This window comes from Onychostoma macrolepis, chromosome 19 (genome assembly GCF_012432095.1).
Source record: "Onychostoma macrolepis isolate SWU-2019 chromosome 19, ASM1243209v1, whole genome shotgun sequence".
Taxonomy (NCBI): domain Eukaryota; kingdom Metazoa; phylum Chordata; class Actinopteri; order Cypriniformes; family Cyprinidae; genus Onychostoma; species Onychostoma macrolepis.
This window is the reverse complement of record NC_081173.1, coordinates 17,793,602-17,815,825: the sequence shown is the minus strand read 5'-3', so window position 1 is coordinate 17,815,825 and position 22,224 is coordinate 17,793,602. Positions and strand designations below refer to the sequence as shown.

General features: G+C 37.9%; 1 protein-coding gene across 1 annotated transcript in view; it reads left to right on the top strand.

Moving 5' to 3' along the window:
* The window catches only part of csmd3b (CUB and Sushi multiple domains 3b), a 420,302-nt gene that overhangs the window by 363,306 nt on the left and 34,772 nt on the right, over positions 1-22,224 (top strand). The window contains 7 exon segments of the mRNA XM_058753321.1: positions 2,163-2,348; positions 4,415-4,609; positions 4,719-4,892; positions 5,544-5,717; positions 12,474-12,647; positions 13,320-13,505; positions 14,672-14,845. Of these exon segments, the coding sequence (XP_058609304.1) occupies positions 2,163-2,348; positions 4,415-4,609; positions 4,719-4,892; positions 5,544-5,717; positions 12,474-12,647; positions 13,320-13,505; positions 14,672-14,845 (1,263 nt within the window).

Here is a 22,224-nt window from a genome sequence, read left to right as displayed (position 1 = left end):
ATTTACAATAGAAGTGAAGGGACCAGTTTCTGCAGAATTGTAAAACTTATACATGAAGCTAATAATTTTATTTTTAAAAAGATATAACATTCCTATAATTTTTGCAGTAATTTTAGAGTTTTAGGCTTTACGATTTCATGGCAAAAAAGTTTTAAAATTGAATAAAACTGCAAAGAAAAGGCTTTTATCTAACTAAAATAATGTGAACACTAATATTGTTTATGTTTTGTGACTCTACTATTGAAACAGAGAATATTTTAACAGTTACAGATTGTCACTATTCACTTTCATTGTTAGTGCCTCACTGTGACTTAGATTTTTACCTTTTTTTTTTTATTTGGGCAAGTCAAAATCAACATTGTGCCACAAATGCTGTCAATCGAGTATTAAACTTGCATTGAACTTGTATTCTTTTCACACCTGTATTTTGTTGACTAAAACACCGAACAGACCTTTTTTAAAGTCAGCAGGTAGTAATTCAGTGCTTGCAGATATGATCAGTAATTTTCCTGACGCATCTCTAACAAGCTTTTACGGTCAGTGATGGAGACGCAGTAATTACTGTCGCCGCTCCTCTCACTGATACTGTTTATTCATGATCTGTTTCATTTGTCACATTAATGACTAATCTTCAGAGCTCTCTTTATCCATCTGTGTCGTTTATCCTGCTCCACCTATCCTCCCAGACGCAGCTTCACAGTAGAGTAGATGAGCCTGACTAAATAGTTTCTGAGGCGGCGCATTCATGCAAGGGCCTCTGCTCCTACACTAATGTGACAGAATGGGCCCCTACTCCCTCTAAGGGCCACAGGCTCTGGTGCCTCTAACATCAAGTGACACTTAAATGACTCTGTAAACTTCCAAAAGCGATCTGGGCACTTTTTTTTTTTTTTTTTGTTATCCTAAAGCAAAGCAACAAGAGTTCTTCTTGCGTCACTGTCAAAGGCCACTCTTGGTGAGAAACGGCTTTATTCTTGATATGTGCTCTTTAATTACTGGGAGGTTATTGTTCGGCTTCTAATGGCTGAGCACTGACAGTCGGATGGTTAGGACTGTAGCTTTGTTTCTCAAATGTACCAGTGTTTTTGCTGCTCAATAAATCTAGAGGGCTTTTGCACAGCAATGATTCATACTTAGTGTCATCTTAAAGTACTGTGCCTTGATAAATAATATGTTCCAGTGCTGCTTGCGTAAGGGAGAAGGAGAACAAGAAGCGAGATGGAATGTTCCATTGGCTGGTTTGCCACACTGATGACAAGCATAGTTGTAGAGGAATAGTTCAACTCCTTGAGTGCTATTTCATTGTTTATGAAAAAGATATGCTTTTACATACAGGCGAACCTTGACTTTGATTGTCTGAAATCATAGAGTCATTTTTCTTTTGCCCTTCTCTGACTTTTCATTTAATACTTTTAATACAGTATTTACCTTCAATAAATTGACTAGACTCCTTAATTCCAATTCTTAATGTAAATCCATACAGTGACATTTTGAAATCCATCCATCCATCCATACATTCAATTTTGTGGGCAACTTTAGTTTGGGGATGGTCGTGTGCCATTCTTCTTATTATTCTTATTATAATTCTTATTAAATATGAATGTGCTGATGTTAAAATTCAGGCCAACTGGTACCAATAAGCCAATAATTATTTTCTTGTTATAGATGATATTACATTTTAAATAAAAAAAAAAAAAACTGTTGAATCTAGGCATCACAACATTATAATGTACAGCACGGAAAATGGATATTCATTTGAGATTTGCTACAAAATTACATTTCACAGTGTTATTAAATATAAAGATAAATGTCTTCTCTCTCAGCTGGTAACCGATATGGTACAAATATATCATGCATCCCTAAAATTAAATGCTCATGTGCACAGACCACTTCCTTTTGGCCAAAATGACTTTTTTGCTCATAAACGTAGTATTGACCTTTAATAAAGCCGCTACGTGTTCATAAGCACCTGAAAAGCAGGTCTAATTACATCTTGTAAAACCAGCCAATCGAATAGCCAATTTTCATTGCTCTGATGGTGAAATATTCTAATGGGGTAATAAGCAATGATGAGAGGTTTTTTTTTAATTATCTTCTCATAATTATATTTTCAACTTATTACTTAACATTCCGTATGTCTATCTTATTTTCACACCCATAAGCTGTCTCCTGTGGGGTGCCCAAGGCTCCTGTGAATGGAGGAGTGCTTGCCATGGACTACTCAGTGGGTACACGTGTGACCTACTTCTGCAACGATGGCTACCGGCTGTCCTCCAAAGAGTTGACCAGTGCTGTGTGCCAGCCTGACGGCACCTGGAGCAACCACAACAAAGTCCCTCGCTGCTCAGGTACAGGCCCGCTCGCTCATAGAGATGCAGAAGCCCTTCAGCATGAATTTTACAGCAGATAAAGAGATCAAGAGACAGTATGAGAGGAATGAGATAGACTTGTACACAGAAATAATCCCGTTTTAATAGAGGATGTTTACTCTAGGTTGTGAATTAATTGGTCCAGCCTGGAAAATAAAATACTTTTTTGCATTATTTGAGCAAGTCAAGCAAATTTTATGATACTGTTGTCAGATTTTATTGCTGATTTGGAATGTGTTATTAAAACATAATTTAGACAAACAGTTTTGGAAATTTCAGTGTTTTTCCATTCAAGTAGGCAGGAGCTGTGCTTGTATCCCTATTGGCTAAATAGAAAATAGCTGCCTGGGGCATAACTAGATGGCCGCTGAGTGAATCAACTTGCCTTAAAGGGACTTTGAGAGAGCTCTTTGCTTCAGCTTTAATCATCATTTATTAATGAGCCAATTATATCTGCCAAAATGATGCCTCTGTTTCAAAAACATGAGCTGCCTACTTAGGCTGCATTTTTAAGGGGTCATATGACGTTGCTAAAAAGAACATTGTGTATTTGGTGTAATGCAATGTGTTTATGCAGTTTAAGGTTCAAAAAACACATTATTTTCCACATACTGTACATTATTGTTGCTCTTCTATGCCACGACTTTCTGAAACGCACCGATTTTTATCCAGTGCGTTGTGATTGGCTGAATTCCTCAAGCGTGAGACGGAAATGTTAACGCCCCTTACCGTATTGTGATGCCATGTCCAGGCGCGACGACACAAAAACTATAAAACCCATTACAAACGAGGCATTTGTTGCATCCAGTGGGGACATAATTACTGATTATAATGACTTATACTGTCTTTTTACGCGTCACGTTGCATTGCGCCACTCCACGTAAACATTACCATGTCTGCATTTTTGATCGGAGAAACGACAAACAACAAGCACTACTCTACACAGCTCAAAACTTGCGTTTGAATAGTCAGTGGCAAATTCTTTAAATATGAAAACACACTTACAAGCTGTGAGTCAGAAGCGCCAGACTGTCCTTGAAAAGTTGGAATTACCCCACTTTATGGAAACAGCCTTTGAGCATAGCTGGCAGGCTACTCCCAGGTTCAGGAAATAGTCCTCTGTAAAATGTGCTGCACACACTCGAATATTTGTGTTGAACTGTTCTGAACAGTGTTGTAAATACAACTTAACCACTTCTAGTTGTATCCTCTTTTGGAAGCCCAAACAAAGTAGTTTCGCCTTCACAACGAAACAGCGTCTCCAGGACATGGCGCCGGTGGCATCAACAATACTACAGCGAGAATAAAAGTCCCGCCTTCTTTCATTGCGTATACGTTTGATTGGTGTTTTGCAAATCTCCCCACACTGTGACGTAGACATGTGGGGGCGTGTTTGAATGAGCCGTTTTAGGGGGCCGTGGTCGAGTCTTAACTTTTATAAAGAATATCTCTTTGGTTTTAAGACTTTAGTCTTTGCAACCTCAGGGATCTTATCTATGCACAAACAGCTTGTAACACTCCAAAGAGAAAGGAAAACTTGAAATCGCATCATATGACCCCTTTAAGCATCAACCTCAACACAAAGCCTGTTTCTAAAGGCTTTGCCTTCTAAGATTTGTATTTGCCTTCTATTTAAAAAAAAAAAAATCTAAAGCAGCATTGCAATTATCCTTTGTGGTGAAAGCAATCCTATAATACATTAGGATTAAGATATAATATTCAAATAGTAAATATACTCAAGTTTGATGAAAAAAAAAAAAAGTTAATTCTTACCCTGTATTTGTGTGTGTGCTTTTTATTTATGCTTATTAGAGTATCACAGAGTTAGCTTAGTGATATGAACTGTGAAAACTGTGAATAATGCTGTTTGACACATGGAGTTGCTACCGTTCCAGTTATCATGCTGCCTTAGAAGGCAGATACCTATGAAAATAGCATGGCAGCTCAATAAATTTTGAAACGGAATCATTAAAAAAAATATTGACACAGTACTAATGAGTGGCCATAGGATTCTGAATATTGATTTTGGTGTATTTGCTGCACAGTTGTGGTTTGCCCAAGTATCGGATCTTTCTCTCTGGAACATGGAAGATGGCGGATCGTTAACGGTTCGCATTATGAGTACAGGACCAAAATCATCTTCACCTGTGATCCTGGCTATTACCGCTTAGGCCCCGCCCACATTCAGTGCATGGCCAATGGTGTGTGGAGCTGGAAGAACGAAAGGCCCCACTGCCAAAGTAAGTGTGTAATTCAACTTCAATCCAACAGCTGTTTGGCTCCGTTAGTCAAATGTTTAAGATTTCCAGATTGTGCTTGTTTGTGTTACCCTCTCTCTTCCCTCCACAGTCATCTCATGTGGGGATCTGGCCACACCTCCCAGTGGCAAGAAAATTGGAACTCAGACCTCCTTTGGGGCCACAGCCATATTTACATGTGACAATGGGTATATGCTGGTGGGATCTACTGTGAGAGAGTGTCTATCTTCTGGTCTGTGGAGTGGAACAGAGACGCGCTGCTTGGGTAATGTGGTGTACATTCACTGCTGCTGTTCACATCTGCTGTTTCAGGCATGTTTGCCTGGCAGCGGTCCAACTTGATTTTTAAACCTTGTTAAGTGTGACAGAATCATCATTGTCCTAGTTTCTAGTAGTAACCATTCAGAAGTTTTGTTTATTATTACTGTACCACATTTTGTAATTAATGCCTTCACTATAAAATAAAATAAATGGAAGTGTGAATGTATACACTATATATATATATGCGCGATTCTGTATGCTATTATCATCAATGCTTCAGACAGTTGTGCTGCTTATATTTTTGTGGAAACCATGATTCATTTTTTCAAGGTTCAAAAGATCAGCAATCCTTGCTTGAATAACAGTATTAATTTCTTTTAAAATAAATCTTACTGACCCCAGACTTAAACGGCAATACACAAACATACTGTAGTGTCTAAGTGCTTGAAGTGCGTTTGACCTCAATCATGTTTCTTTCTCCTGCTCCACTGAAGGTCTCACTTTTTTGAATTTACATGCACTCCACTAAACACTTAATTACATGAAGCAGTTCTACTCTCTAAAAGCATTGGATGTTAATATTTTACAGTGTAATGTAGCTGCTACTCAGACCTCTCACTTTAATCACTCTTTCTTCTCTTTCCTCTCCTTTCAGCTGGCCACTGTGGTTTACCCGAGCAGATCGTCAACGGTCAGGTGATCGGGGAGAACTTCGGCTACAGAGACACGGTAGTGTACCAGTGCGTCTCCGGCTTCCGCCTCATCGGCTCCTCTGTGCGCATCTGCCAACAAGACCACAACTGGTCCGGACAGCTGCCCATCTGCGTCCGTGAGTTTGGGACTCATGCTTTTCTCTCTCAGACAAGCTGTGGAAAATTACTGAATCCATGAAGAGATTAAATCAGACAGAGGGCCTATAGCACCAAACACTGGGTTAAGAAATAGACAGACACAATCATATATATTTTAGCTACAGATGTCAGTTAAAAACAATAAATTAGTCAAATTAATAAAAAAATTTACCAGTGTGTATCTGGCCTGTATGTTGAATAATATGGAAATAACATATAATAATAATTATTGATTTTAAACGATTAATCGCATCCAAAATAAAAGTTTTTGTTTACATAATATACAGTGCCCTCCAAAAGTATTGGAACAGTAAAGACAAAATTGCTCTGTTGGCTATGGAGTCAAGACATTTACAAATATGATTAAAAGTTGAATATGAGACAAAACTACAGAATGTCACATTTTATTATTGGGTGATTCAACACATAGATGTTTTACCAGCTAAGAAGTTCAGCACTTTTAGAGTTTCATCCCTGTGAGCATAAGTATTGGAACGGTTGCCTCACAGGTCTTTCTAAGTGATCAGCTGTGTCCTCTTGCATTAATTCTTCAGATATTAAAAGCAGGGAATGTGTCGTATCAGTTACATCCATTACTTCTGCATTCTGAATCTTGCATTTGATGATGACACACACAAACCAGGATGAAGACGAGGGAGCTGACTTTGAGAGAAAAGTAAGCAATTTGGATGCTAAGAGAAAAGAGGAAGTCAGTTAGTGCTATAGCAAAAACAAAGGGCATGGAGAAATCAAGAGTTTGGAAACCACCAGCAACCAACAACTACCTGATCAGCTGAGAAAACAACAGTAGTTGATGACAGACAAATCATAAAAGCTGTGAAAATGAACCCTAAAAGACATGTCTGTAAAATCACCAACAACTTCCAGAAAGCTGGGGTGATGCTCTGACAATTTACTGTCCTCAGGAGACTTTGACACAGAATTACAGATGCTACACAACAAAATACAAACCTCTGACCAGCTCCAAAAATAGAAAGGCAAGATTAGAGTTTGCAAAAAAGCACAAAGGTGAGCCAGAAGAGTTTTGGAACGGTGTTTATGGACCGATGAGACAAAGATGAACCTTTATCGAAGTGATGGGAAAGCAAAAATGTGGAGAAAAAAAGGGAACCGCAATGATCCCAAGCATACAGCCTCATCTGTAAAGCATGGTGGAGGTGGTGTCATGGCATGAGCATGCATGGCTGCCTCTGGAACAGGCCCTCTCAACTTTACTGATGACTTAATGTATGATGACAGTAGCAGAATGAATTTGGAAGGGTACAAAACTATCTTGCCTACCAATATTCAAGAAAATGCCACCAAATTCATTGGGAAGTGCTTCATATTGCATCAGGACAATGATAAAAACACCCTGCCAGTTCAGTCAAGGAATTTATAAGGGCAAAGAAATGGAAAGTCTTAGATTGCCCAAGTCAATCTCCAGATTTAAATCCAATTGAACATGAATTTCACCAGCTGAAGAGGAGAGTAAAGGCAGAAACTCCCCAAAACAAGCAACAATTGGAATTGGCTGCATTAAAGGCTGGGAAAAACATTTCAAAGGATGAGACCAAGAGTCTGGTGATGTCTATGAGACGCAGACTCACTGCTGTGATAGTGCACAAGGGATCTCCAACTCCAATAATAGCTTTTAATCTTTTATCTGCCTTATGTTCAACTGTCCCAATACTTATGCTCGCATCAATGAGTGGGATGAACTCTAAGTGCTGTTCTTTTTATTTGGTAAAACATATATGTGTTGAAACGTCTAATAATAAAATGTGACATTCTGTAGTTTTGTCTCATATTCATCTTTTAATCATATTTGCAAATGTCTTGACTCCACAGCCAACAGAGCAATTTTGTCTTTACTGTTCCAATACTTTTGGAGGGCACTGTATGTATGTGTACTGTGTATATTTATTATATAAATACACACGCATACAGTATATATTTTCAAAATATTTACATGTATGTACATTTATATTCTTATTTTATATTATATATAAATACATTTAATATATAAACATAACATATTTTTCTTAAATCTATATATGTGCATGTGCATGTGTTTGTATTTATATATACATAATAAATATACACACATATAAAAAACTTTTATTTTGGATGCGATTAATCGTTTGACAGCACTAATAATAATATATTAAATTTCGCCACAATAATATCCTCATATGGGGTATAATCAATAATGTTAACATGGAATTAATTCAGTGAAAGCTTTGAATCAATCGACAGCCCTAATTTTAGCTCATCCTAGTGTTGCAGTTTTAAACTACTACTATATCTGGGGCACAGAGAGTAACTCTGTTGCAAACAAGCATAAGGGGACATGACATCATGGCACAGACACTCCTCAGAGCTCTGTTTCTCTTTCTTAAATGGCACTGGCATTTAAAGAATCCACCTTAAGAGCCCTCTGTATTTAGGGAGCTATTTATATTAAAAAAATGTGCCGTCACTGTCATCTCCCACTGCACAGTGACACACTGGGTCCACGCTCACAGCCTGCATTTATCAGACACGCACTGCAGCAAGTCTGCCTCACTTCAATGGGGGCGTTTATTTGTTTGAAGAACATTTAGATTAAATGAGCTGATAAAAAGGAGCTGCAGGGAAAGGAGTGAAGTAACTGCAGTATTTGAAGCTACAGGATTTATCCACATCATCTTCCAGTTTATTAAAGAGATAATTCACCCGAAAATGCTAATTCTGTCATTTGCATTTTTGGATGAACTATACCTTTAAGGGACACGAGTGATGACGAATTGGCAGGGCTGATCCTACATTTTTATATGTCTTGAAAGCTGTGTGATACTGTATCATTATCTACTTATACAAAATCAGCAAATAGTTTAAAGTTGTTGTTTTTTAAGATGTGGGTTGTAACCTAAAATGGGTTGTAGGTCTAGTTTGCTTGAGATCAAATCTGAGTCCTCAGCAAAAATGTTTGAGAACTACTTCTCAAATTTGGTAATATCTGACTGTCATTTGATTTGATTCAACGTTCATTCATGTGGCATCTCCTGCATGATCTTTCAGAGAATAGCAGTCAATTACAATGAAAACTGGGCTATTGAGATGTCTCTTTTGATAATGGTGATTGTTGCCTCTCCAATACATTACTTTAACACGGCGTCTGAAACAATCACAGAGCTGTTTTGCATCTACAAATCATCTCTCACTTTCTGAAATGGAATAAAGCAAAAGAGAAGAAAGCCAATTTTATTGCCAGACAAGTTGCACCAGACTTTGTGAGTCCTCAATGGATCTAACCAATAGCAGCTGACATACTTGATGTATTAATCGTTTACTCAATTTAAAGACCCAATGAAATGAATAAATATTGGACTTTTTTGCAGTTCTTTTAGTTTGGGGGTCTATTTGCTGGTGTACTCCTCAAAGTTTGCAATCAGTTTTCACAAAATTCATTTATAAGCATATATATAGATGCTTAAAATGTATTTTATGAATTACATTGCTTGCAAACATTTTTTATTTTATTTTTTTCTTAGGAAAACTGAGCAAAAATAATGATTGATCTTGCACTCAAGCGTATCAAGCTAAAATCACAGCTTGTAATATACAAAAAAGAGGAAAATATGTGGGTACATTTTGAGCTATTTTAGTATACAGTGATTTGGTTGGAAATTTGGGCTACGGAGAGTCTTTAAATGAAAGGGAAATTGCCTCCGTGCAAAGAGAAACAAATTACAACTGTGATTATGCAAATGAACTGTGGCTTTTTATGAGTGCAGAAAAGACGCATAGTGAGGAACAAAATATACTGTAGCCTGGAAGAGCTATTACAAAAGCAAATATACCTCTAAATGTGTCATATCAGCGAAAGAAATTTCACTTTAATTAAATAAGAGCCCTTCTGGAGCACAGTGTATGAATTAGACTCTGGAGTTAATCAGCACTCATTGTGGAGACCTACGGTGAGACACGTGAGGATTGGCCTGTCATTTTCGGCTTACAAGTGTAGTCACAATACACAGTAGATAACAACAACTTGCACTGCTAACATCGGCTCCATATCTGATACTGATTGACAGTTTAGGTCTAATACTTTCTCCATATAAATGAAGTAAACTCAACCTGGCATGTAATTAAAAGGCAGTATGCTGTTGTTAGATTGATTTACATTGCTGTCTGTATGTACTCTGATAAACGATAGAATTTGAACGTCTAAACTGAACATCAGAGTGACAGCTCTCACCCGAAGGCATTGAGTGTGAATCTTCTGTTTACAGCATGTACCGCTTCGTTCAGCCAGCAAATGCCTGCAGTTGAGCACAAATGGTACCGTGTTGCCCATTGCTATTAGAACAGCGGGATTTCATTCATCGGACTAATGTTCCCTTCACACATAGACAGTTACAGCGCTATTAGATGACACACTTCCAGACAAAATGTCATGCTATATATACTCTACCATTCAAAAGTTTAGAGTCTGTAAGATTTTTCATGTTTATGAAATTACTCCAGTGTTACATGGTTCTTCAAAAACTATTCTAATATATTGATTTGGTGCTCAGGAAATTAATTAATGTTGAAAACAGTTGTGCTGCTTAATACTTGATACATTTTTTTCAGGGTTCTTTATTACTAAATATAAAGTTAAAAGAGCAGTATTTATTTAAAATAGATAAAAAAATGTGTAACTATGTAAGTCTCCAATGTCGCTTTTGATCAATTTAATACATCTTTGCTGAATAAATTTATTAATTTCAATATTAATACATAAATATATATTTTTTTAAAGTCGGTAACACTTTACAATAAGGTTCATTAGTTAACATTAGTTAACAACATTAGTTAACATGAACTAAGCATGAACAATACTTCCACAGCATTTATTAATCTTAGTTAAAGGTGCAATAGGAGATCTCGGAAAATGCTAACTTTAATCTGATAGCACTGAAAGCGAACATCCCACCCTCCCTGCAATCGCCGTCCAAAGCCACGCCCCCCTGAACACACAACAGACATTAAAGTGTGCGAGATGTGAATTTAAATTGTATTTATTTACAGAGGTATATTATGTCACACTTAACACTTCTCTAGTAAGTTTCGTCTGTGTGTGAAGACGCTGTGCAGCTCAAATCCGTGAGTGAATGTTCCAAAGTGAAATAAACTTCAAAGGATTTCCCCTGCTCAGGGAGTGGAGAGTAATGAACACTGTGTAGGGAGCATGTCAATCGGAACACAGTTCATGCACAGAGCGAGGACTGGAATTGGGAACCGCTGGGCTACATCATGTGTCAGTGAGAAAACTTTACAGCACAGTTAGTAAAAGTACTACAATACCAAGAAGGAAGATTGGGTTGTTGATGTTTGCCTGCCATTCTTGCTCTGTCCGCACAGCGTGCGTGAACGCGCTAATGATGGTATGCAAATACATACGTTGACAGGCAGGTAGGAAAGCCAATTAAAACGCTCAGACCTAGCGTTTTGATTGGACGAACATTTCTTGGTTCTACACCTTCCACAGAATATATAAATACAGATAAATAGATTTAGAACACTTAACTTAATGATTGCTATCAGGATGGGAAGAGACTTTCAACCAGAATAACAAAAAAATGTTTCTGAAGACAATCACCTATGGCACCTTTAATGCTAATTTCAGCATTTACTAATGCATTATTAAAATCACAAGTTGTGTTTGTTAACATTAGCTAATGCGCTGTGAGCTAACATGAACTAACAATGAATGATTGTATTGTTATTAACTAACGTTAACAAAGATGAATAAATACTGTAATAAATGTATTGCTCATTATTTGTTCATGTTAGTTAATACATTAACTAATGTTAACAAATGACACCTTATTGTAAAGTGTTACCAAAAAGTCTTGCTGATTCCAAAATTTTGAACAATAACGAGACCAATGCATTTTGAGATTTTCTAAAAAATAAAAAAAAATAAAAAATCATTTAATAAAAAAAGGTTTTCAATAAATGAAGAAATTTCTCTAGAAAATCTGTCATTTTTATTTTTTTGTTTAATTTTTTATAGCTATAAATTATACAGATAATTTTAAGTCCATAAATTCGAAAAACTTTTGCTGTAAAATGATGGCATAAGATGCAAAACATTACTGCTTTTTATTTTAACACATTCTTACTGATGCTAAACATTTAGATTTTCAAGGCATTAAAAATGTATATACGTTGATCATTATATGTAACATTTTTAGTAACTGGCCCAAAACGCTCACACTGACTTGTCCTTGGCCATCTTTATCATTGAGCCCTATATTTAAAGAATTGTTGTTGTTTAGCAGGAGAGGTCCAGATAAATGTGTACATGTGATTGTGTCCCATTTAAAATGACCTGCCTCATAAAACCTGCCTTTGTTTCTATTCATTGATATTTAGACTGTAGTGCTGGTTTTGAATTGCCTTTTTATCAAGGAGAACCTGAATCTGATTTATTGCTTTTGAGTTGGCAACTTACCAAATAAATGATTAGAAATTACAGAGGGAAAAATGAACTAATTTCCTGCAGTGACCAATCAATATAAAGGGCACATCTATTTTCTTCCATAATTTAATCACGCTCTAAAAATGTTTCCGTCATTTAATATGTACCTGTTGTGAGAAAACAGCTCCCGGAAAGAACTCATCCCACAGCGCAACACTCAATTTATTATTTAACATGGTGCTTATGCCATATTAAAACATCTCACACTTGTCATCTCCAGCCATCAGCTGCGGGCATCCAGGGAGCCCCATCTATGGGCGTACCGTAGGCAATGGCTTCAACCTGAATGATGTGGTGAGCTTCTCCTGCAACATGGGATACGTGATGGAGGGCCCTTCTCGGGCTCAGTGTCAGGCCAACCGACAGTGGAGCCAGCCACCACCAACATGTAAAGGTGGGGAGAAAAGTTAAGTCTTTTATTCACACGGAGCTTTGCCTGATCCACCGCCTGACAAAATTAAAGCACCGCAGTGCACTCTGTGGGTAAGGAAGGGGGTAGCGGCTGTTGCGATGTTGCTAAGTGGCTGCCAGTTGTGGGGTTTGGTGGCTGAAAGTACACTAACAAAAATTGTCATTGATGCCTGGCAAGGAAAGACGATGTTATACTGTTTTTACACAAAAATAGATTGCATGCTCTGTGATAATTCATTCTGCATGTGTGCATTCACTTATTGTGGCATGTAACTGTATGATACATGATGCTAACACAGTTTGACTAAAATTGTATTAAAAATGTATTTATTTATAATATTATTTTCATAGTTTAAATTAAATCATAATATTTATATAAGATATACTGTATATTTCAATATTACATTTAAAAATGTTTTTATTCAAATTTAATGTCACTTTTTAACAAAGATTCAGATATTTTTATTGTGTCCTAACAGTATGTTTGGATGTGGATGTCTGTGACACATACTACAAATGGCAAATTCTCATTCTGCATGCATTGCAGGCATAGAGCATCTGACCTACTTGTTTCCTCAGAAGTCACTTGCTTAGTGCTTCTGCCAAATAACACATGTCTCCGTTTCTGTCCTCTTCCTTTCTTCTCTGTTTTCAGTTGTCAATTGCTCTGATCCTGGGATTCCAGCCAACTCTATCAGGCAGAGTAAGATCGAGCATGGAAACTTTACCTTTGGCACGGTGGTATTCTACGACTGCAACCCCGGCTATTACCTGTTTGGCTCTCCTGTCCTCACCTGCCAGCCCACGGGTCAGTGGGACAAACCGCTGCCCGAGTGTATCGGTATGTTTCTGGCATCTTTCAATGAGAATTTGGCAGTGGCATTGTGGTGCTAATTACCTATTCATTCCTGTAATTGAGGGGAATTATTTGCACGACCCTCTTCCCGCTGTTTAAGATCAGTGCTTGTAATTGAGGGACAGGTGGAACACAGATTTCCATGGCAGATTAATTAGCAATGTCAGTTTTTTTTTTTTTTTTTTTTTATCTGATCCCTGTTTTAATATGTGAAAATTGAAACACAGCACATCCTCAGCCTGTGTACAGCTCAGTAAGACATGTTCTGCAGCAGCTGCGAAGTCGACGGGGCCTGAGCTTACATTTTGCCCTGACAAGACTCCCTGCTGTCAGAGCTGCCCTTTTGCCCAGTCGTCACTTCTGCTTTGTGTGTCTGCATAATCTTCCCTGTAGTTTTACATGTTTGATCCTAACACCAGTTGCTGGGCTCTTTGATTACCAAAGTGACCCTACAATAAAATTCTACATAAAAATGCTGATGTTTGCTTGCAGTCTAGGTCTGTATGAAAGGTGTTTATTGTTTCTCAAATGGTTATGAGATTGGCACACTTTACTCAATGCTTTATTTATATTTATTTGTGCTCACACCTGTTTGTGAACACCTTTTCTGCTGACATACAAATATATATACAGCTAATAATGAATGAGATTTTTTTTTTTTACTTTTCACTTCTATTTTTTTATGTTGTTTTACATCTAAGCATAAAGACTGTATCCGTTCAAATGACATTACATATAATTTTTAATGTTAGCTCAATGACGTTTCCGCGCACATTTAATGCCATTTTAATTAAATTAAAATAAATTATATTAAATTATTTTACTATTGCATTAAATTATTATATTTAAATTAAATTATATCCATTAAAAATGTTCTAATTTTAGTAGTGGTGTGCACAAGCGGTGAGGTCTGAGCTAAGGAAAGGAGCAAACTTTCAGAAAGTGCTGATCTTAGTGCTCCTGCAGGAAGCTGAATTAGCACCGTAATTATTGGGATCAACCGGAATGATTGTGTAATTAAAAGTAAAAAGCGTCTTTGTTTCAAGTCTATTATGTTTTCGTATAATCATATGTGAATGTGTACTGAAGGAGTGTTTGCCGTTCCACTAACCGTGTTCGCACTTTTCTGCGTCTGCATGTGTATTGAATAGTGGTGGACTGCGGACATCCTGGATCTCCTCCCAATGGAGTGCTGAGCGGGGACAAATTCACCTTTGGCGCCACGGTGCGCTACAGCTGCATGGGTGGCCGGCAACTGAAGGGCGAGTCCTCACGAACCTGCCAGCTCAACGGCCATTGGAGCGTACCCATGCCCTTTTGCTCAGGTAGGACGGGCACACACATCCATCAATGCTATCTGCGCAATTAAAGATGCTAAGAGTCATTACATGCTGCCTTAGAAGAGATTTTGGATATTGTTACCTTCATTAAGGGTTTTGTTTTTGTCATTGTCATTTTATATGCAGAGATGATTGGCTGGGTTCCATTGTACCCCTGCATAAACATCCCTCTTGTTGACATCACACAGATGCAGAAGCCGTCAGGTTCTGTGTTTGTGGACAGATATGAGCATCCTCTTAACCCTAACTAGGCCGTTTATCTATAGCAATGACATCATCAGGCAACTCTGTCTGGCTAAAGCAGAACTTGTCCTTAGGTTAAGTATATAAACAGCATGTGCTCATAAACCTAGCTGCCTCCACAAAGCAATCTTGTTTTTCCTTTCCTTTGTTGGTTGCAAAAGTAATATATATCACTATGCAACAGTTATTTGCAGTCAACTAATTTGATTGGGCAGGCGATATTCCAAAATTGCTGATTTTTCATAAAACAGTTGGATCAGTCCGTTGCCTGTTTTCGCAACACTTCCTGCTTTGGCTTCTTTTGTAAATATTTTCTCTGGCAGAGCAAAAAAAAAAATCCGCAACATAGTTGTCAGTGTTGTGTTTGGAATGTAATTTACTTGATATTTTACTACAGTTATTTCTAGTTCTGTTTTAGTCCTCAGCCAGTTTGATGGGCTGAGCGCTGTTCCAAAAGTCTTGATATACAGTCCAACTCTAGAAGTTATTAGTGTTTGTAACACTCTGCTTTTGTCTGTGTTCCAGAATGTCAGTCTATGTTTTAGTGGTGGGGATTTTTCAGCGACTCTTTCTGTATGTTATATATTGATATGCTAGTAAGTTTAATCAGTCTAAAAAAAATACAGATTCATACAGGAAATAAAACACCACTGCTGTGAGACGTGTCAGTTAAATTTGAAACATTTTTCGTACTTGGAGCAAAAATGAAATTGAAAAAAGAAGAACTGTCAATACTGTGTCTAAAATAACTGTAAAGATAACTATAACTATATTAGCATCCACATCAACGTCCTTTTTATTTTAAATGTGTGCTGCAGTTAATGTCGGCATGAAGTGATTCCAACTATAGCGTTCCTATAGGTGTCGTTATCGTTATAGTTGTGATGTGGACTTACCTATTCTCATAGAATCAAAATTATTATTAAAACTTTAGTTATAGTTATCTTCCTTGGTGTCAGTCGACAGTCAGTATTAACTTTTTCATTATTGGACTATCTAGAGTCAAAGCAACTCAATTTTGGTCTAAGGTCTTATACCTACTGACTGTTTTTGCTGAAATCTGGCCACATTCTGTCAAAATAACTGGTTCTAAATTGAAGAGTGGTCACAGACTAAAGCCTATGACATTTCTTTTCAGTTGCAACAAATATATTCTTGAGGATAAACCCCTTGAGATGCACCATCTCGTTTTCAAGGAGGCCCTATTCCAATTCCCCGTTATGTGTAGCTTGCTAAACAGGAATACCGCACAGACAGACTTGTAATAGACTGAATTAGCATGCAATTTGTTTAGTATCTTTTCTCTCTGAATGCATGGGTGTATTTATTCCTTCAGGGCTTACTATTGAGAGTATATGTTTATGCACAGCTTGAGTTAGAAATAGAGTTACTTTCTATAAACACAGTCTGTTCTGCCTCTTCTTTTTATTTAATTACTCATTTTATTAGTCATTTCAGTGTAGGAGAACCTTAGAAAATAGCTCAGTTGCAGAATCACAGTTAACAATTCATGGGATATAAGTTTGGATGACTTCCAAGCCACAAAATGTCTTCAAATAAAGCTCGTCAGTTCTTCCGTGTGAGAAAAAACTCATTGGACGCCCAGCAAGGCCGTGAGAATCCGCCCCAGTGGCAGAGCCATTAACTCAGCAGAGGTTTGAGTCGCCAGGGCTGTTAACACTCTCCCACTGAGAGACACGGCCAGGACTCCCTCTGACTGTCCGATGACTATGTAAATGAAGTTTACGGCTGAAAAATCGGCTGGTGGGGCGCCGCCTTAAGCCTGCATCCGACATCTGTGAGGTGTATAATTAATCTGTGGGTTTGCAGTGCTGTTTTTTATACATTTTCTCTGCTTTTTATTGAGATTACATGCAGATGGCTTTGGGCATGGACAAATACAGATGCAACTGCAGGAGTCCATGTCTGTTTATGTTGTGTAGTCTTTACAACAGGAACAGGGGACTCTCAGAATCAAGACGAGCTGTGGAGACCAGACCGAACATGCACATTTCATAACAAACACAACACAATACCCCACCGTCTCACTTCCATTGTTCATTCTGTAAATGAAATGGAAAGGCTTGTGCTAACTGGGAAAAATCCAGAGGGGAACCTCACAGGGCTCTACATGTGGGTTCCTACACCCACACGTACAGCACGAGTTTTGCTGAGCACCAAATATGGCTTAAAGAAATTTTACATAAGCCATATGCCATCCGTGCACAAAACGCTCTGCAAGGCCACTTCAAATAGTTCTGAACTCAGTGCGCTAGCGGCAGCTGAGCCTTTGTCACAAAGAATTATTGCGAATCAAGGACCCCTGTGTCCAATGCCTCACCTAACTCTTATTCTACCACACTGTCACATTGTCCTTGGAGACTTTAAAGGGAATTAAATATAAACATGCAGGAAAGGCGTATAGAGAGAGAATTGCTCAGTCACTGGCATTTTGAATGGTTTTATACTACATACTCTGGTTCACTGAGCTCAACAAGTCCCTCCCGTTGCCTAGAATAGTCTGTTGTGCCCTTTAAAAAAAGATTTTGTGCACCGAACCACTGACTTGGTAGTGGAGGACTCCCTCTTAAAAGAAAATATTGTATGTTTGTATGCTCTTAAATCTCCGTTTGGAGCTCTTGAATTATTAGAAATTGTGCTGAAGGTTGTGCTGCTTTTTGTATAAGCCTGTAGACTGAACTTTGATTGGTTTGGTTGATTGTAGTGTCCTTGTGTTTTTATTCCAGCCATCAGAATCATTTTTCATGGTAAACACTTGATGTGCAATTTTTTTCAAGTTATAAATTAGTCCATTGTATTTGAGATTGTTTAAAGAATGACCACAAATGGCTTGCAGTGATATGTGTGGGTAAAATGACTAAAATACTGTCTGTGACCGTTCAGACTGAGCATTTGTTAGGCTAAGCTGCTCTACTTTTGTAATCAGCAATGTCACGCCTCATTCCCATGATGCTTCTGCTGTTGTTACGGTTAGAAAGAAATGTTTCTTCAGCAAATCAGCATATTTGAATGATTTTTGAAGTGACACTGGCCAATGTAATGGCTCCTGACATTTCAACTTTGCCATCTATATAATCTTTATAATAATGATAAAAAAAAATACATTTTTATAAATTGTAATAACTTTTTGAATATTATTGTTTTACTGTAATGAATGCAGCCTTGGTGATATTTCTCTTTTTTTTATATATATTAAAAACCTTACCAACCCCAAGCGGCAGTGTAGATTAAACATCAAATTGTGATTTTTGTCATATCACACAGCATTTTTTTAAATGAGGACAGAATGTACAGTGACGCAAGTCAAACTCTGCTCAGCATTATTGTATAGCTTACTTTGTACTATTACTTAATACTGTTAAATTGATATTTTGAAAAATATTACTACAATATGTTGCTACTATATTACCTTTGTTTAATTTTACATTCAATTTGTACTAAAGATTGCCTATTTACTTGTTTCTTTATAGCATACAACAAGAAAGACTGAAATAACCTTGATGTAATTTGGTATAGTACTAAGTGAATTAAAGAACAGATTTGAAAAAAATAGTGTTCACAGTAATGTCCAACATGCCTCATGTAGTCCCTACACAAATGGATTAAGTAAACTTCCATTTGACACATTTAAATTGATTGCTCACAATGAAATTAAGCTGTGACAAAATGTTGAAGAGTTGTGTTGCATTAGCTCACTTTAATTAACCAAATTGCAGAAGCAGGAAAAATCCATTTTTTGAGTGCATGTTGCCTCTGATCACCAACTCTCATTGAAAACAAATCACTTCTGCTCGCTCACCGTCAGTGTGAATGTACCTAGAAAAATGACATGTTGCTGAAAACTTCCAGACAGCCTTTGCATAAATGTGACTCTCAAATGCACTTTGCATATTTTTAAACACCCACTGTTTATCCATTAAACCTGCATTAAGTGCCTGTGACCCATAAAGCGTGAGTACAGACATTGTCTCTTTCCAATCCCACTGTATATGATCCAATCCTCTACAGAGATCCATGACCCAGAAAGGAGGAGGCAGAGAGAGAACAACAGCTAGACAGAAAGAGAAATCTCTCTTCCTCTTGGTCCTAGGAGGCTTTATTCTCCTTCCTGGTACTGTTCATCTGCCTCCAGGGTTTTCTGGGTTTCATGGCACAAAATCATAGCAGCACAACTTCATCCTTTTTCCTGTGTGCTGTGCTGAAGGCGTTTATACACATAAACATGCGCTCACGCAGGAGACTGCAGACTGCTAGAGAGGACTGAGTTGATATTTTTGTGTGTGCATCTGTTGCACGAGCAGCTCTTGAGATCAGTTAGTGATGTCCCGTGCTGTTTTACAACCTTTTGTTTTAATAAGAGTCCAAACCGAAGCTATTACAAGCCTTTGACCTTGTTGCCGGCCTCTTCTAATTGCCTGCTTCCAGAGAGAAGTCTCTGAGGTAAAGCCTTACGAAGTTATGACATGATCCGACCCTCTTAAAATCAACAAACAACCATTTACTCTTTGCCCCCGAAACAGCCTGGTACCCAATTAGCACATATACTGGGCCGCATCAGTGAGGGTTTTAGTGTCCACCTGGTGGGAAGATCTTCTGTTCTCTCCCTGCTCACACCTGAACTTCCTGTGGTCCAATTAGAGCGGCTGTAAGTATGTGAGGGCTGCAGCTAAAGGAGCAGCCTCTAGCAGTGAGCCTCTCTCAAGACTTAACTTCCCAGCTCTGCTTGAGCTCTCTGGCACTGCTTGACTGCAGATAGAGCGAGCTGACTGCACACTGATTGAGACAGAGCAGCTGCTAGCTTAGACCGCAGGGATTCTGCTTTTCTTAAAGGTGAAGTGTGTCACTCCTATGTCCCTGAAGGAACCCAAACAAAAAAAAAAAAAGCAAAAAAATGAAATTGCTTCCAATCAGTTCTTCTACATCTCCTTCTGCTCGTGGTTTGTACAAGCTGCTAATCCTGCTCTGTGAGGCTAGAAAAGAAAATGTCATTTGAATTTTGTACAACATTGAACTATTTGAATTTTTTGTGACATTTCATATCACCCCCCTGTCAATTGAAAACACTTTTGTTCATATAATAAAGAAATAATTGCTCACTGCAAATAGAGCATTTGTACGCATTCATAATGGCATTGGTAACAAAAAAATTACTGTTTTTGCTGCATTCACACTTTGTGTCAGGAACAGTTCAAGACTATTGCTATTCCAGCTAGTGCAAAAAGTACATTTAAAACTATGATAAGAGCAAATTAAAATTTAGCTACAAGCAGCAATTAAGGGGGCAAGCACAACAAAGGTAAAATAAAGAGCTAAGGAGCTGTCTTGAATTACTTCTCTGGAGGGTCTCCAATCCTGCTCCTGGAGAGCTACCTTTGTGCAGACTTACGTTCCAAGCAGCTTCAAGAAGAAGAAGAAGAAAACTGACAGGTAAAATAGGTGCCTTTTCCCCCTAATAAAACATTTTAAGAGTAGAAAAGTGGCCTACTTATGTTGACTATTCAGTAGAACTGAAGTGACTTAAATGGATGTTAGCATGGGTGCTATCAATCAGTTCCATTTTCCAAAGGGAACTTTTGCCTTTTTTTTAATGTGAAATTATACAACCCAAGCTCATTGAAAATATGTGCTTATTGCATGTTTCATAGCAGTTTCAAATTGAAATGTCTAGTGAGTGGCACTAAAATGCACATTTACTACATACCAAAGAGCTGCAATGCCATATCATGTGAGCTACCAAGCAAACCTACTGCATTAGAAAACCCATACACATGAAGCTGTATATGTAATGCTAACTTTAAAAGTATCAGTTTTCAACTTTGCAGCATATTGAAATTGTTTTGAGGTCATAACATAATATTGTGCAAGGAATTGTGTGAAAATTAGGCTTTCTTAATCGAAATTCTGGCCCTGTAAATCATAATTTGTGTGAAAACGAATACAAGTTGTCAGAGTTTTACTGCCTCTAGTGTTCATTTCAACTGGAAACTGCAGCGAGTCATATTTATAGGTGCATTTTTTGAGTTTTGCAGAAACATAGGTAAAGGCATGCCTTTCCAGTGAACCTGAGTAGGCGGAATGGGATGTTGGATCTGTGTGATTGTGAAGTGTGTGTTTTTAAAAGGGATATTTCTCCCAAAAATGAACATTCTGTCTTCATTTACTCAACCTGTATGACTTACTTGCTTTTGCAGAATACAAAAGAAGACATTTTGAATGCCAATTCAATAATTTTTAAACATACAGTGAAGGTCAATGATGTTTAAAAAAAAAAAAACACTGGACCACATTGACCGTCATTGTATGGACAAAAAAAAATTATTTTCCACAGAAGAAAGTAAGTCATACAGATTGGAACAACATGGTGGTGACTAAATAACAACAGAATTTCATTGTTGGGTGATCTATCTCTTTAAATGCTATGATAAAGCTCCATCAATTTTGCTATTTTGTATCTGACCCATATCTGTTGTCCAAAAGCATATTTGACCCGAAGTGAAAAATCAACCCTGACTGCCAAAAAGCCACCGAAGATGCCACTGATCAATAATCCATGTTTAGTGCCCTACTTCTCTTCCACTCAAGTTTTGTGTGGTTGCAGAAAGTTGACATTTAATATTGCGTCAGTTTTTATCTGACGTAATCCTGTCAGCAGTGTTGCCTCAGAGTGTGAACTGCATGTTTGCGGTGACATTTTTTGATCAGAAGTGGCTGTACATCAATTTGTGACACGCAAATGGACATATACCCTCTCCTCCCGCGTCTACGGTGGTCTCAGGGCTGCCATTGCAGATAAGTGGAAGAGTTCCAGCGGGACGGCTAATACAGCAGTCCCCTCCGTCTGCCCTTGAAGTGTTATGCTTGGTCAGCACTCTCTCCCTGACAGAACACGCTCTTGGGAGTCCAAACACCCACACCTACCGGCTCTCGCTCCTCTCGTCCTCTGCCACCAGCAAGACAGACGAAGATGGAACATGACATAAAAACACACACCTTGTTCTGCAGTGACATACAAACACACATAGACCTCCCAGGAAATTTACTACTCGCTCTTCCCCGGAAAGAGTTTACCAATACGAGGCGCCTTGCTGTATTACGCCCCA